Source organism: Nanorana parkeri, unplaced genomic scaffold (assembly GCF_000935625.1).
Source record: "Nanorana parkeri isolate BGI_ZX_2015 unplaced genomic scaffold, ASM93562v1 scaffold884, whole genome shotgun sequence".
Taxonomy (NCBI): domain Eukaryota; kingdom Metazoa; phylum Chordata; class Amphibia; order Anura; family Dicroglossidae; genus Nanorana; species Nanorana parkeri.
In genome coordinates this window covers 322,248-340,165 of record NW_017307152.1, presented here as the reverse complement: position 1 = coordinate 340,165, position 17,918 = coordinate 322,248, and the positions used below count along the sequence as shown (strand labels likewise).

The 17,918-nt window shown below is 45.6% G+C and overlaps 1 protein-coding gene across 1 annotated transcript in view; it reads left to right on the top strand.

The window, feature by feature from the left end:
- The window catches only part of DDX31 (DEAD-box helicase 31), a 79,115-nt gene that overhangs the window by 55,741 nt on the left and 5,456 nt on the right, over positions 1 to 17,918 (top strand). The window contains exon 19 of the mRNA XM_018565757.1: positions 10,285 to 10,465. Within this exon, the coding sequence (XP_018421259.1) occupies positions 10,285 to 10,465 (181 nt within the window). The remainder of the gene's footprint in view (positions 1 to 10,284; positions 10,466 to 17,918) is intronic.

Sequence of the window (17,918 nt, the reverse complement as noted above, 5' to 3'; positions counted from 1 at the left end):
ATACACATAAACTATATTACCAAAGTATTTGGACACCCCTCCAAACCATTGGATTCAGGTGTTCCTTGAAATTTCATTGCTACTAGTGGTAGGCCACATAAAATGACAGAGCGGGGTCAGCACATGCTGAAGTGCACTGTGCACAGAAGTCACCATCACCAACTGTCTGCAGAGTCAATAGCTACAGACCTCCAAACTTCGTGTGGCCTTCAGATTAACACAACAACAGTGCGTAGAGAGCTTCATGGAATGGGTTTCCATGGCCGAGCAGCTGCATCCAAGCCTTACATCACCAAGTGCACTGCAAAGCGTGGGATGCCGTGGTGTAAAGCACGCCACCACTGGACTCTAGAGGTGTGGAGACGTGTTCTCTGGAGTGACCAATCACGCTTCTCTGTCTGGCAACCTGATTGACGTGTCTGGGTTTGGTGGTTACATAGTATTGCCAGGAGAACGGTACTTGTCTGACTGCATTGTGCCAAGTGTAAAGTTTGGTGGAGGGGGGATTATGGTATGAGGATGTTTTTCAGGTGTTGGGCTTGGCCCCTTAGTTCCAGTGAAGGGAACTCTTAAGGCATCAGCATACCAAGACATTTTGAACAATTTCATGCTCCCAACTTTGTGGGAACAGTTTGGGGATGGCCCCTTCCTGTTCCAACATGACTGCGCACCACTGCACAAAGCAAGGTCCATAAAGACATGGATGAGTGAGTTTGGGGTGGAGGAACATGACTGGCCTGCACAGAGTCCTGACCTCAACCCGATAGAACAGCTTTGGGATGAGTTAGAGCGGAGACTGCGAGCCCGGCCTTCTCCCCCAACATCAGTACCTGACCTCACAAATGGTCCAACATTCCCATAGACACACTCCTAAACCTTGTGGAAACCTTCCCAGAAGAGTTGAAGCTGTTATAGCGGCAAAGGGCGGAGCCAACCCAATATTGAACCCTACAGACTAAGACTGGGATGTCTTTAAAGTTCATGTGCGTGTAAAGGCCGGCGTCCCAATACTTTTGGCGATATAGTGTGTGTGTATATATATAAAAACATTTTTGTGTAGGACACCTGACACCTCCAGGTTCAACAGCAAACTGGCCTGTTAGCGTTTGTTATCCTCTATGCAGTCAGGACGATGGCTCAGTGTTTCCTGTTTGTCCTGAACCCAGTATCCTGTTTTGAACCTAGTTACCTGTGAGTCCTGAATCCTGTTTTGAACCTTGTTACCTGTGAGTCCTGAACCCTGTTTGAAGTCCTGTTTCATGTGTCTTTTGTTTGCTGTCCTGAGCCTTGTTGGTTGTTGTTGTTATTAGTCTAAGGTGTATATTAAACAAACTCTACATATCTAACATCCTTGCCTGGTCCGTGTAACATACTTGCCTTGTCCGTGTGGTCACATGTGTTTGGTCTGCCTGTGTGGGTACCTGCGGAGGTGTGGGGTCACCTGTGCCGGTATCCCTGACAGAGCTGTAAAGTGCAGCCATTTTGTTGTACTGCAAAACAGGAAGCAGAGCCTGTGTATGTAATGCACAAATACGGCTGCTTAGGGTACATTCACACCTATACTATAGGTGCAGTTAAGGATTCGTATAGCAGGAACTTGCCATTTCTTGCAGCACGAATTTCTAATCTGCCGTTTACAAGCGGCAGCTGTCAATCGTTCAAGTTAATGATCGGGTGACAGCCGCTGCATCATGCATAATCGTATGTGTTAGGATTACATAGGGTTAGGAAGAGACAACTATCCCTGGACGACGTGTCCAGGAATAGTGATTGATCCCTAACCGCATGTACTCATATCTCATCCGATTACATGCGGTGTGCCAGCGTTCTGCTGCTTTCAAATGCAGCCACTGTCACCCGATCATTAACATGAATGGGTGACAACGACAGATTAGGGATTTCAGCTGCAGGAAATCACAAGTTCCTGCCGCAGAAATCCTTAATCGTGCCTAAAATATTGTTGTGAATGAGGGCTTGCCTGTAGATTTACAAACTATACATAGAAACAAAGTTGTTTTATTTTTCTCAAAACACTAACATTTAAATCAAGCTGGTAACTTACTTATAGCTAAACTAGTTAAAATAATTAAATTAATTTTTTATTAAATATTTTAGTTTTTTACTTTATTTTTAGGGGCTTCAGGGAAATATTAGGGTTCTAAACAGACCCCTGATATTTCCCTTTTTAAAACAGAAAAAGAGATTGAGAACACAGTCCTCAATCTCTTTTTCTGCATCCCCCTGTTATAAATGAACAGGAATCCTTTATACTGAGTGTTCCTGAACATTGATAACTTGAGAACATAGTATGTTTACTATAACCACAATTATTAATGAACTGGGGGTGATGTAGATCACTTCCCATCCATTCATAATTGAGGATATAGTCAACATTCCATATCCTCATTTATGTACAAACACTCAGAGATCACTGATCACTGAGTGTTTGCTCTCGCTTTCCTCTCTGACATGCTGTCACAGGAGGCTGAGCGAGCGGTGCAGAGAGGAGAGCCCAGCCTCCAGTGACAGCGCTGTCTCCGCCCCCACACCGCTCTGCCGGACTGTGATAGGCGGTTGAACGTTGTGGGAGAAGAAACACCGGCCGCTCGCATCGCTCTCCTCCCGCAGCGCTTGGCCGGCTGTCACTTTCTCTCCTCCCCGCTGGGACACAGAGCAGCGCCCAGCAGGAAGGAGAGAAACCTGGCATGCGCCAATGTATTGGCAGGAAAATGGCACTTTCGGCATTTAGCCAAAAGTGAAATTTTCAGCCGATATATCGGTGCATCCCTAGTCTAAGCATTCCCTTTAAAAACAAAAGAATGGTGCCTGTTATTATATGTATGGGAAAATAAAGCCTCTTCTGTGCGCCTCTCTGATTTAGCTTCAATTGTTACTGGGGCCTTATTTTCTCTAAGTTGATGGCTAAACCTTGCCAACTACAATTCTACTGTCTGCGATTGGCTCACTGGCTGGAAAAGGCATTGTCCCCGGATAAGGGGATGACGGTTGGTGGCGCTTAGGCATGAAGTTACAGAAAATCAGGTTCCTGTAACAAAGTGAACCAAATTCAGAGACACAGAAAAATCTCTCCTGGCTAATAAGCGGGCACCTTGGGTGTCTCCCATTATGAAAGACTTTTACCTGGAAAAGTTTGAAATGGAATCGAGGGACACTTTAAAGTCAGGCAGGCCTATCTCACGGGGTTTGGCGACCATCGGTAAGCTTGCATTTAAGGTAATTACTTCAGATCAGCCCGGTCCACCTAGCTTTCACTGTCACAAGTTCTTTATATGACTGCAGAGCTGTCAGCCTCCAAAGTGACACTTTTCACTTTCAATGCTCTGTTTATAAGCGGCAGTATCCAACAGCAAGCGAGCGCCGTTAATGCTGAGCTGACGATAAGCTCTCTTCATCTGATTGTAGATAAGGGAGATCAGGACAAAGTGCCGTAGGCTTGGACATTTATTGTCATGAAGGACCCTCAAGGTACTAAAGCCATTCTAAAGTGCTAAAGAACTGTATCACCTACTTCGTATCCATTGGTAGTAAAAACAACAATCTGTCCAGAATGTTTCAAATTGAAACAACTGGATGAAAAGCAGCACTGGAAGGACGCACGGATAATTGCTACAAAGTCTATCTAAGCCAACTGCTGCTATCCACTTCTACCTATCCAGACAGATATTTAAGACGCACATTAGTATGGCTCTGTATTATGCAGACATCATTAAAGGACAACTATGGGGTAAGTGTTTTTCCTCATAGTTCTCCTAAGAGTCATGGGAGGACATATATTAGCATCCTCCCGTGACCCAAATCTCAGTATGTAGTCAAGAACCAGCTGCACTCCCTACCGGAATAGTAGTAAACCTGCCAAGCAGGTGGGTGCTTGTAGTGACCACGGACGGCCCCGTGAACAATGCAGATCTAGAAAGGATTCTAGAAGTTCTGAGCCTGATGAAGGGGTACTGCTGAGACCCCGAAAGCGCTTGTATTGGATGGCGATTTGTCAATAAAGGACTTTTTGCTTCAAAACTTTTGGTGTGCTGATGACAATCCTTTCTAGATCCAAATCTCAGTATATCGCGAGCTACAGCTCGCGGTATACTGAGACTGCCACAGCCGGGACGGATCCCGACATTACTGTTGAGATCCACCCAGCTGTGTGAGTGACAGCTGGTTCTGCCTATCTAGAGGCTAGCCAGCTGTACCCGCCCCCTTCCCCGTCCGTTCCGACAGTCAGGGCTGGAGGATCGGAGTGGGGAGGGGAGAATCCCTGCAGGGAGATTATCGAGAAATGAGCGAGCGACGGTATGTGTTCGCTCACTCCCCGGTCTATTTAGCCGACGTGTGATAGTTTCATTGTCACACGTCGGCTCAAACCATGAGGATGGGTGAAAATCACACACAGTTCTCCTTTTAAATGTATTTTTATTTTTTAATGCAAGCAGTGTAGGTACCTGAACTTGATTTGGTATTCACCTCTTGCATTTCCTGTACAGCAGAACTCAGGTTAGAGACGGTAGAAGCAGCACAAAGAGCAGAGAGATGACCTCATTGGTGTTTTCTCTTTTTACTGCCCAAGTTCAGCTTTAAAGAACTGGACATTTTCAGAGGAACTATTTGCTTTGTGTTTCGGTCACCATTTTTTTTTCCTGGTTTCCTTAACCACCAAAATGCAAATGCTAAAGCTGCCCATACACCTTACGAATATCGGCCGATTTTCGTATGCAATCGTGTTTTCGTCCTATATTCGTAAGGCTGATGGGCAGTGTACAACCACAAATACCGTACAATCAATCGACTTTTGCCTAACCAGCAGGTTAGAACACTTCGGTCGATCGTACGATTTTCACAAGGTTGGTGGCGTTTCCATACGTCAAAATTTGTACGATCTACACTGCACATGCGCAGACGAAAATACATGCGGTTGATTACCGCAATTCGTCCAGGTGCTTTCTCCTAATTACCGCTGATCCAACCTTGCGATAATTGCGTTAATTGGGGCAGGATGGGGCCGATGTACGAAAATCGTACGACGGTTCGATCATCAGACGAAAAGTGTCATCCAATGATGGCAATGTGTATGGGCAGCCTAACTCTTCCAAATGGGACACCCTGCTCTATCTAAATCTGGCCACACACCTTACAACCATCGCAAGACTTTCGTCTTGCGATGGTTGTAAGGTAATTAAAACATACGATCTGCCCATCTTGGACAAGCAGATAATACTTGCGATGATCGCAATGCTGAGCGGGCAGTGTGCGCTTGCGCACACCAGCCCGTTCGGCATTTATCTTACGCGCATGCCACACACCCGCCGACAATCGTACGATTCTCGGCGAGTTTTCAAACATGTTCCTAAGATAAAAGTTGTGCGACCTTACAGTAGAAACGGTCGCACACCTTCCACACACCTTGTGATTATCGTACGATTGCGAGATTCCCCGCGATTATCGTACGATAATCGCAAGGTGTGTGGGCACCTTTTAAACTCCAACTCCTCGAGATCTCCAATGACCTGACTTGCAGCTTGCAGACATATTGAGTGGGGCAACTCAGATGAATTATGCGCTGGATTAGTCTGACCCTACTTCATTATAATACTTTATTGCTGTGTAGGGAAATGCCACAGGTGGCGCACGTGCAGTACAGCCTTCTCAGCCAAACCTCTTCTGACTAAACCGGAAGTCAGGTCGTTGGAGATCTCGACGAGTTGGAACTTTCAATAGAAAACACTAATTTACCCGTTTTGGTAACAACTCTACAAGAGTGGAATTCACTTCACATGTTAGTTTTTTTCCCCCCATTCCCATTGGATGGAAAGAAAAGGAAAAAACTCCAATGGGAAAAAAATAATCTGATAGAGGTTTTATCAGTTCTGTACTCCTGTGAGGTTGCTGTTCTATTGTGCAGCAGAGCTCAGACTTTGGGAGGCAGTAGCATCAGAAAGAGCAGAGAGACAACCTAACGAGTGTTGTTTCTTTCCAAAAAAAAAAAGGTTTTGGCGATACATACATTTTAAAATGTAATGCCAATCAAAGTGAGGCTGACTTTGCCCCCATATTCTCTTCTCTATCACAAAACATGAAGAGCAACCCAGTGAATTCTTCCTTCATTATAAGAGCTGAGTAGCTAGAATTTTGTCATATTTCAGGGTAATTTTCACTATATTATAAGTGTTTTTTGCTAAGTGGTGCTTGGCTTATATAGACTTTGTGTCACTTATTCCAGTGAAATTACTCCTTTCACCCTTCCAGTAGATGGTTTAATCCAGCTGTATTTGGGAGTATGTTATTGAGTGCTGAAGCAATTGCTTTTCTCATCGATGGCTACCGAGCTGGCTACCTCATCGTCCTGTATGGCAGTATGGCCGCTGTAGACTGAGAGTAACCCTAAATGTCCAAGGCTGCAGCACTTTGCTCTAAGCTCTCTCTTCCCCACTCAGATGAAGGGAGCTTACCGTCGGCTCACGATTAATCTTCCTGTCCCGCTGCTGGATATTGTCACTTATGAACAGTAATGAAAGGGAAAAAAGTGTCATTTTAGAGACTGACAGATGTAAGGTCTCCAGAAGTAGACCAAACCTGGCTGAAATGAAATCGTGACTAATAGAGGATTCCACCCTTCCCCATATAGAGCATGCACCAGCATTATTTTTTTTGCTTGTACCTTGTACAACTTTTTCTTTTTTTTTTTTTACCCCTGTGATGTCATCAGGCTTGTAACATTCTTGCTATTAACATAGGAATATCCCCAGAACCACATCTACCAAGAATCCTTTCCCTACAGTCAGCTTGCTCTTGTTAGTCAAGCCAGCAGCATTTATTTCCATATATGCATATGGAGATAGTCATAGAGGGTTAGCGGATGTGGGAAGTTCAGTTGTGAACAGGTAGAGCCAAAAAAGTACTGTGTCAGCTGAAACAGGACTAAATGAGCACGCTGGATTTTTGCCATATCAACAGTCAGGGGATAAATCCTGGGTGTAAATGTGCTTGGACGGCCTTTTGGAGTCAGATGGTTTCTATACAGTGGCTAGATCAAACAAATGCACTGCGCTTACCAATAATCTTAATACGTGAATGATAAATATCAAATTTAAAAAAAACATCAGTGATAAGTCCTTCTTATAGCTGTAGTGTGCAAACTCCAGGTGACTGTGAAACACACCACACTCACCAGACTTCCATATTCAAAGAGGCATAACAATCCCGGATCGCAATCACAGTGAACGTTTGCTCCTCCACTCTATATTCTATACAGTCCATTCTATACAGTGGCGGCAGCACAGTGGCATAGTGGTTAGCGCTTCTGCCTTGCAGCACTGGGGGTCCTGGTTCGAATTCCGGCCAGGCCACGATCTGCAAGGAGTTTGCAGATAGTGGCCTGGCCTTGCGTGGGTTTCCTCCGGGTACTCCGGTTTCCTCCCACACTCCAAAGACATGCTGGTAGGCTAATTGGCTCCTCTTTAAGTTGGCCCTCTATGTATGCATGTGAGATAGGGACCTTAGATTGTAAGCTCCTTGAGGGTAGGGACTGATGTGAATGTGTAACTATGTAAAGTGCTGCGTAAATTGTCGGCGCTATATAAATACCTGTAATATACAAGAGACTGCAAAGCCCCTTTGAAGCAGGTCAGAAGGGGGTCAACTGCATCTCAAATGCATCCGTCAATTAATTCTGAACGATCTCAGAAACATCTCAAACTGATGTAATTGGCACGACTTCAAACTCCATCAACACAGGCCGTTAGAGGTGATTTTAGCTTACTTTGGAGGTTTTTCCTCTTCTTGATGTGTCTCCAGTAAAGGAAGCGATTAAAAATGTCCCCAACTGGACAAAAACCAAAGTACCTGATAATGTCTTGATACTTCCTTACTCAAAAAATAGTTTTTTCTTTAGACTTCTGTGTCTTAAAGGAGGAGGACATATAAGGTAGGCCCTGTATTCAGGGGCGTCCCGAGGCTGGGTGACACCTGGAGCGGTAACCGAGTGTCACCCCGCCGAGGCGTCACTGCGCGTGACGTCACCACGCGTGTGCGCGATGACGTCATCGCGCACGCACGGGAGTATTCTGATACCTGCCGACGGCCATCTTGGTGATGGACGCCGGCAGAGAGAGGAGGGGACAGTCACCTGGCGGGATAAGGTATGCCGCCGGTTCCCCTCCTCTCTTCTGATACTGTCGGGCGTTCGGTCCATGACCGAGCGCCCGACTTTTCAGAGGGGGGTGACACCAAAATGACTGAGTCATTTTGGTGTCACCCCTCCAATGGTGTCACCCGGGTGCGGGCCGCACCCCCCTTGTGACGCCACTGCCTGTATTCCGTTCATCAAGTAAAAGTATTCCTATTTTGGTAGTGTCTCTTGAAAGGTGCCCTCAGACATATGAGAGCATTCGCCCAATTTAAAAAAGTATAGACTGAGAGGAGAATGTTCCTATGTCTCCAAGTCCGAGGCTGGCCAAGCATGTTTGTTTAGCTAATGAATGTATGATGATTTCATATCAGCATGCAGAGCTGTATGCTGATGTGATTTTTAGTCAAAGGGGGGTAAAGGTCCACTTTAAGACCTTTTTGTGTCTTCATGTAATTTGCCTGGTAATCAGGTTTCATTCAGCCCTTCACATCTTTACTTTGTTGACCTCTGGATCTCTTTCGTTGGACTTTTCAATGGAGAAGGGCATGGTATAGCTCTATCTTGGAGGATTGTTTTGTAGCGAGGTGTGTGGTATAGTTCTGTAGAGAAGGACTGGTCAGTGGAGTAGGACATAATAAAGTTTTATTACTGTGCATTGTTCAGGAGAAAAGAATGTGGCATAGCTCTATAGTAGAGGATTGTTCAGCCAGGGGGGCAGTGGTATAGCTCTATTATGGAGGACTGTTTAGTGGAGAAGGGTATGGAATAACTCTGTGGTAAAGGATGGTCCAATGGAGAAGAGTGTGGTGTAGCCTTATGGTGGATGAGTGTTTATGGAGAAGGGCTTGGTATAGCTCTGTAGTGGAGTAGTGTTCGGGGGAGATGTCCGTAGTATAGCTCTGTGGAGAAGAATTGGACAATGGAGAAGGACGTAGTAAAGACTTAAAGGGCTATTCACTAAAGGGTGAAGAGTTTGGAGAAGTGAACAATCTAGGTCAAAATGGCGGATTTGGAAAAAATTCTCCAATTCAGCTTCCTTTCCAGTTCAGCTATGTTGTCCAACCTAGATTGTTCACTTCACCTGCCTTCTCCAGACTCTACACCCTTTTGTAAAAAGCCCTGTTAGGGTTGTGGGAATGGTATATCTCTGCGGTGAAGGATTGTTCAGTGGAAATAAGTGTATAGCTCTATGGTGAAAGATTGTTCAGTGGAACATTGAGTGATATAGCTCTGTGGTGGAGGATTGTTTAGTGGAGAAGGCCTTGGTATAGCTCTAAAGTGGAGGACTGTTCAGTAGAGAAGCCCCTGGTTATAACTCTACAGTGGAGGATTGTTCAGTGACGGAAAGTATAGTATAGTTCTGTGGTGGAGGATTGTTCAGTGGAGAAGGCCATGGTATAGCTCTAAAACGGAAGACTGTTCAGTGGAGAAGGCTTGGTATAGCTCTAAAGTGGAAGACTGTTCAGTGGAGAAGGCCTTGGTATAGCTCTAAAGTGGAAGACTGTTCAGTGGAGAAGGCCTTGGTATAGCTCTAAAGTGGAGGATTGTTCAGTGGAGAAGGCCTTGGTATAGCCCTAAAGTGGAGGATTGTTCAGTGAAGGAAGGTATAGTATAGTTCTGTGGTGGAGGACTGTTCAGTGAAGAAGGCCTTGGTTTAGCTCTAAAGTGAAGGACTGTTCAGTGGAGAAGGCCTTGGTATAGCTCTAAAGTGGAGGATTGTTCAGTGGAGAAGGCCTTGGTATAGCCCTAAAGTGGAGGATTGTTCAGTGAAGGAAGGTATAGTATAGTCCTGCGGTGGAGGATTGTTGAGTGGAGAAGTGCATGGTATATCACTATAGTGGAAAAGGTCATGGTAGAGCTATATGCTTGACCAGAAGTTAAGCCCTGTATATAAAAAGGTCTGGGGATGGGGCTCCCCAAGCACATAGAAAAAACGTGTTATGCATAGCAACAATTCAGAATCCATCTTGTAGTGGGGTGAATTCTGCTTGGTTGCACTGGGTTTCTGCACTTTACACTTAGGTCTTTTCTGCTTGCATTCGTCATTAAATAAAGCTGAAGATGGTACCTTGTAATCGTTTTTTATGTATTTGATCATGGTTCAGCATTTAAAACCTTTTTCTTTTTTTCCCCCCTCCCAGCGCTGCAGTCCTACATTCGTTCTTATGCCACATATCCCAAGAACCTAAAGCACATCTTCCACATCCGTTCTCTGCACCTGGGCCACGTGGCCAAGAGTTTTGGCCTGAGAGATGCACCACAAAGCCTCAGCAAGCAGCTAGCTGGAAAACCAAAGAAGTACAGAAAAGACCAACACAAAAGGTGAGAATTGACTTTAATTAACTTGGAAAAGAACGCTGCTGCCCAATTGCACTTAATTAGTTTTTCCTTTCATTCTCTAGAATAATTAAAGGGAGGCAGAATCTCAACAAAGACTTACTTTTTCCCAGGAGGCCAACCATTATTTTTCTTATAATCAAAAGTGACAATTTTAGGCATCATTCATACCGTCGTTTCTTATCGGAGGTTACCAAAAGCCCCATGCATTTATTAAGCACAGACACGTTGTACTCTAACAACGCACCACAGCGCATGTGCCTAATGTACACCACATTATGGTGCACACTGTTGCACATGTATGTTATGTGTGTGGGGAAGGAGGATATATATATATATATATACATACATACATACATACATACATACATACATACATTTTTCATTATTTTTTATTTATTCATTCACATTACCATCAAGGGGCTTTGAGGAAATATCAGGGGTCTAAGTAGATTGCTGATGACCAATATAAATTTCCTGGCAAGAGTCAGGGGGACACTTCTGTTATATGTTCATGGTCGCTGAAGGAAAGACTGTTCCTGACAGACAAATTAATTTCTGTTTTCGGATCAAACTTTTGCCCGCACAGGCACGTTACAATAAGTAAGATTTTTGCCAAATAAAAACTACAGTCACAATTAGAAATTCATTCGATTTAAACAAGAAAAGAGACATTTTCCATCAGTCTTTGATTTTCCTCACCAATACAGTGGAATGCAATTGTCAAGTGTAATCCGCTAAAATTAGAAGGACCGTTTTTTCAAACGAAATTTGAACTGAGTATGGGCAGCTTTAGTGATGTGGTGAGTAATCTGATAGTTGTCTGTTGATAGAAACTGTGATCACCCAGAAACACCTATTGTTTTCAATCCATGTATTCCAATCCCTCTGTAGCAGTACTCTATCCTTCCAGTAGAGGTCCTCACTACCATCCAGATCCTGGGACTCTGGAACATAGGTGTGGGAGAGATTTTTACTGAAATACCAGTCTGTCATATCAAAGATCTAAAATATATGCTACCTCTATATCTATTACCAAAATCAATATAAATGTTCCAGTGTCGGTGAAAAATGCATTTTATTTACGTCTGCTTGAAAGCAGAAACTCAACAGCAGTTGTCTGCCTTGTCTTTTGTAGGAGAAATGGACAGGAAGACAGGTGTGTCCCTTACACCCCATTCACACTGAACGACATTACCGGCGATATTGCGGGTTTTTCCGCGCAATTTTGTGCTGAGCGGCTATGAGCGACATTGCACATTTTATCGCGCTACGTATCGCGTTTTTTGGGCGGGACTTCGTCGCTGCTACATTGGGCTGTAACCAATCAACAGCGATCTTGACGTGACACCATTCTTTCCTTCCATTTTGCAGTGCAAAAGTGACTTCTGTAGCGCGATTTTGCGCGATAAACCTCTCAGTGTGAACGGGGCCTAAATGTCTTTCCCCAGACATGGAATTTAATTTACATTACCTTCAGTTCTGATTTAGGTTCTCCAACATGTGCTTATATATATCTGGAAATGTTATCAGCTGCACCATTGTAAAACCTTGTAGTAATTTAGGTTCATTGATTCATTAAAGAGCAGTTCCAGGGAACAAGTAAAACCAGTTGGTGAATGGCTAACTGTATCCAGCAAACACTGGGTACAGTCCACTCAATGTCCCACTCCATAATTTAAATCTTTACAACCCCAAATTCCAGAACTGCCATGGCAGCTCTGATATTTCACACCCGACCTTAGAAGATCTGTGCGGGTGCCTATCTCTTTAATTTCAGACGATAACACTGCAGCCAGCTTGTCAGTTGCCAGAGTTAGCTCAGTTTGCAGCATCGTGCGGAATTTATCCAATAAGGCCATGTCCCTGACACTCACTGGGTCGTCTGCTGGGGTCAGGGGCATGCTATCGAGGGATGAGGAATCAAATACCTCAGGTGTGGGAGTCGGAGAGGCCCGCGGTTCCTCGTGCTGAGATACGTCCGCCATCTTGGGTCCCCGTCGGCTGCGTGTGAATCGCGGCTCTTTCTGCCTCCTGGATCGCCGCATCACGCTCCGCGTGTGGACGAGTGTTGTGTCCGGGGGTTCCGGTGGCTGGATGGTCGGACAGGTAGGCTTATGGTGGCTTTTGTCTGCTTTCCAGGGGATCGGTGGAGCGGAGCTCACTCAACCAGCGGCCATCTTGGTCGGCAGCTCGCCACGCCCCCTAGGTTTTGTCTCTAAAATGAGTATCCAAGTGCCAACAAAACAAATATGGCAACTACTCAGGTCAGTTTATAGCTAGCCAAGGGAGAGGTTCATATGGGCAGGTCAATACACAGAACAACACAACAGTTCCTTAGCACCTTCTCTGTCTAATCTACACAAAAAGCCTATTTAAAGTGTTTAGATTGAAAACAGAAGTTTTAATGCCGGGCAGCATGTAATGACTCGCTGCCTGGCTTCCTGATTGGTCGGAAGCTGGCCAATCAGGAAGCCAGGGGCCGTGTAATGACACGGCCCCCGGCTTTCTGATTGGTCGGGAAGCCGGCTTCATGCTCCCTCGTCATCTCTTGAGGAACTGTTGGACGTCACTGGTGGCGATGGGGTTAAAGCTACAGGAACACATTAGAAGGCCAGAATGGATTTCCACATCATGTCAATCAAAAGCTGAAGTCAGGCTTGCAATAGGCTGATGATTAGGAAGTAGATAGGTACTTAGATGTGATTACAGGAGGAAGAGAGTTTAGGGCGAGTGGTGATAGCTTGGCAAGGTTCACTAGTAGTTCAAAAGGCATTCAGGAGGCAGAGCAGTGACACCATAAGTTCTTAAACTGCTGTGTTCTCTGTAGCCATATGGTACAGCGAGAGTGGGTGAAGTAGTTAAATATATGCTAATAATCTTACAAATCGCAGCCAAAACCTTTCCTATTCACTGGATTTATTTTTCTTAACTCTGTGTTTAGCTCGAGTCGCCCTTAAAAGACAGGTGTGTGTATTCCTAAACTTTTATACAGCCATATGGAAACTGATGTTGGCTCTGTATAATACAGTGCGCTCACATAGCAGTGGTGTGAGCCATTGTCCAGGCATTCAGCGGGGCCAATCTGCGACTCTTGCAGAGGCAGATGGATAACTGACTGGGACCCCCCCCTTTCTCATGGGTCTCAGGCCATGACTAGTAGGATTTGTCCTCTCCTTTATCCCACACATAATAGTGTGATTAGCAGATAAGAAGCACATTACATAGCATGGGGCCGCCTCTGAAGACAGCCAGGCACTGCTGTGTCTAACGACCAGAGGCGTATCACGCGATTAGGCCGCCGAAAGTCGGGGTCTGTGCACCTCTATTCTCTCCGCACAAGGCAAGCTCCCGGGAAGCATGAACGTGTCGCGTTCCAGAGCACAAAAGATCGTTTAAAGACCTTAAGGGATCATTAAGTGATCATTTAAAGAGAATTTAATCTTAAAAGGCCAACATACAATTTATCATCCCTTCCCGGCTCAGGACTGCCTGAAACTGAAGCTACCACTGCAGATATTTCAAAATGCCGCTTGACAAGGCGCAGTTATAGCCTTCCTTTTTTATTTAAGATTTACCTGTGAAATTGATAGACTTCAATTTACATTAAGCTCATCTAAACCCTTGGTTCTCAACTGGTGGGTCGTGACCCAAAAGTGGGTCGCGACCCCATATTCAGTGGGTCGCCGCATGCCTCCCCATAGCCCCCCTGTAGCGCAGCACTGTCCATTCTTGCACCAAGCAGCCATTTAAAATATGCTGCCCAGCGCCAAGTGTTGACGTGAGGTGGGCTGTGGGTATGGCCGCCAAGGAGCTCCCTCCATACGTTCTTTACTTACAGCTCCCTCGCATGTCCTGTAGAGGTGCCTGGACTGGAGTGACATCACATTCTGGCTCCCAGCACCTCTACAGGCGCACATGTGAGCTGTACAGGCAATGCACATATGGATGGAGCTCCATCACAGCACAGCAGCCCACACTGCCATATGTTCCATTGCAGTGCGACTTGGGTCGCGACTTAATGACCAAGGACAAATGTGGGTCCTGAGATTACACAGGTTGAGAACCACTGATCTAAACCCAACAACATAAATGTAATATATTGCAGTAGGGATGCACCGATACCAGTATTTCGGTATCAAGTACCGATATTTTTCTTTCGGTACTCGCGGATACCAATTACCAAGTACCGGAAGTCCCATTCAGGAAGCCAGGCGGCGTGTAATGACTCGCCACCTGGCTTCCTGATTAGCAGTGAAGCCATCCCCATGCTTCTCGTCACTAGGTGAGGAGAAAGCATGGAGCCGGCTTTCTGGCCAATCAGGAAGCCGGGCGCTGTGTAATGACGAGGGAGCATGAAGTCAGCTTCCCGGCTAATCATTACACGGTGCCCGGCTTCCCGATTGGTCTGACCAATCAGGAAGCCGGGCATCGCGTTATTACACTCTGCCGGCTTCCTGATTGGCTGGGAAGCCGGCTCCATGCTCTCTCGTCACTTGTGACGAGAGAGCATGGAGCCGGCTTCCTAGCCAATCAGGAAGCTGGCAGCGTGTAATGACGCGCTGCCCGGCTTCCTGATACCGGAAGTATCGGGCTAGGCATCGGAGCATTTTGGGCGAGTACAAGTATTCGGCATCGATAGCGATACTAGTATTGGTGCATCCCTATATTGCAGCATACCAGTCCTTAGATGTGGTGGCTGCTTGAGTTTTCAGGTTTTTCCCTTTATTTTTACCTGCTGATCCTTCCAGAAACGCACTTCCTGTCCTAGGGGGGCACTCACTCACTGTGCTGTATCTATGAATAAGCAACGTGATCACCCTTGGATAGGTACTATGGACTAAGACTACAGAACACCTGTCCCTCCCTTCTCTATACCATAGGGAGGAGGTGTTCTGTATTTAACTGAGAATTATGGAACAATATTATCTGATAAATCACCAGAGAGCACAGGAAGTTATCAGGGCACTGGATTTCTGGCAGGATTTGTTTTCACTTATTGAACAGATGTAATGAAATGCTTCCAATGGTACATTAAACATACTAAAAGTCAACAAATAGGAGACATTTGTTTTAAGGTTTTGCATATACTTTAATCTTTTCAGAGCGGGTTAGTGTATAAAAAGACAAAAACATTTTTTTTTTAAAAGAGAAAGTGAGGCTGAGAAATTGTAGAGAAATATAGTTAGGCCTTACCTGCGTATATACAATGGGGAAATATGTTACTGCAACCATTAAAATGTGAAATTGAAACCTCAAAATATGAGCAGCTATCATAGCTTCCCCCTTTAAGAGTACCTGTCACCAGAGAAGCAGGAACTGGGGTACCAGAGGTTTTAAGTGTAACTGCTCCCCAGCCCCTGGGGACCCCATAGGGTCTTCCTAGCCATATTTGAATGCCCTTTCTATTGCCATTATCGTCTCCTTGGACTTAAGCTAGCCATACACTCACTTTTTTTTTTCTCATGTGGCCCCCAAAGGCAAATGAACAAGAAAAAAAAAAGCTAGCTTTCCCCGTTCATATTAAATATCAGCGGCAAGTCTCAGAATACCCGATCAGTGGCTGCAGCTTATTAGTGGACTGGCTCCATAGGCGAAAGTCAACTTCCGTCAGATGGAGAGGGGCCACCAGGGCCCACTCTGCTCAAATTTCAAGAGTTATCAGAACTCTAAGCCAAAATGTGAAAAGCGTATGGCCAGCTTAAAGGAACATACAGGTCAACAAGTGCAGTCACATGTGGGATGCATTGTTTTCTGCCTTTTAGACCCGACTGGTAGACTTAACAGGGGAACAGAAAAGCGGAACCAATGTGCAGCACAGCTAAGCAGAAGGCAGAGTCTGCTTCTGTACTAATATGGCTTCCTCCACATAGATATATGATTTGGAAAGTATACATAGGAGCAGGTGTGTTAAAACATTGACACAGACGTTTCAGATTATTTTCATTAAAGGAAAACTATGAGGTGTGTGATTTTTCAACCTCATAGTTCGAGCCGCCGTGTGACAATCAAACTGTCACACGTCTGCTCAATAGATCGGGAAGTGAGTGAACACATACCGTCGCTCGCTCACTTCTCGATCCTGTCCCTGCCGAGAGCCGTGACTGTCACTCACGGCTCCCTGCAGGGATTCCCCGCTCTGATCCTCCAGAGCTGACTGGAGGACCGAACAGGGGAAGGGGGAGGGTACAGCTGGCTCTGCCTCTAGACAGGCAGAGCCAGCTGTCAATCACGCAGCTAGGTGGATCTCGACAATAATGTCGGGATCCGTTCCGGCTGCGGCGTTCTCAGTATACCGCGAGCTGTAGCTCGCGATATACTGAGCTTTAGGTCATGGGAGGACACTAGTTTATGTCCTCCCGTGACCCTGAGGAGAACTATGGGGAAAAACACTTACCCCATAGTTCTTTGAAGCTGGTCCGAATGCCAGGGAAAATTCAGGGCAATGCACTCCCTGTTTCCAAGCATTGCACTTTCCGAGAGGTAAGATGCATGCAGTCAAGTAAAATGAAGCTGCAGTTCCACTCGAAAAGTTTGCCGAATCTGACTGCAGAATATTGCCTAAAACACGGGAATCCGGTGTTGCCTGATATGCACTAGCTGGTCACTGACCCATTTGTCCTCTCCTGGAGTGGTTGTCCGACCCGTACAGTAAAGTAATCAAACACTCTCACCATGTCCAGGCGCCCTTCCTCCTTTTTGCCCTCATCTGCTGCATTTTCAAACAAGCAGATGGCGTGTGAGACTCCTTGTTTTTTTTGTTGTTGCTCGTCTTCGGATTTACATGCGTCTGAGAGTCAGCGCAGGAGCATGGCGATATGGCGGCCGAGGATGCTAGACCGTCTACTGTCATTGTCTGGAGCTTCCAAAGCACGTTGACCATGAAGTCTGAGCCACAAAAGGGATCAGACTAGCTTCCCCGGCCCCCTTGAATAAGCCCATTTCATACTCTGTCACATCTGAAAAGGAACCAGGCTAAAACCCCCAATTAAAAAAATTCACTGGAAGAGAATATGCTGGACACTTTGGTCATTTCTATGATCCCATTGCTTGGATGTTTCGGGTCTATGGGCACCAAGGCTGGGTGAGGTCAGTTAGTCTCTCCCAAAGGGGAACTGGGACTTTGCCTGGCGTTTCTGAGCATAAAATAACATCTTGCTGGCACGGAGTCACCATTCAAGTGCCTGCCCTGCGCTTTCATGTCAATCATTTCCATTTAACCCCTTTTGTTACTGCCTGCAGAGCAAAAGGACATTGTCTTGGTATCCCGTGTAGTGCAGCTAGCGCGAGGTTGTAGGATAAGCTCCCCGTATGCGATTGCTAATGAGGACGACGGTGTACTCCCTCCAGTTTAAAAAATAGTTATTGTTCTATTGAATATCTGGGGACCCTAATTATGCTTCCAGCCTCTGGCAATATTATACATTGTTGTTTTTTT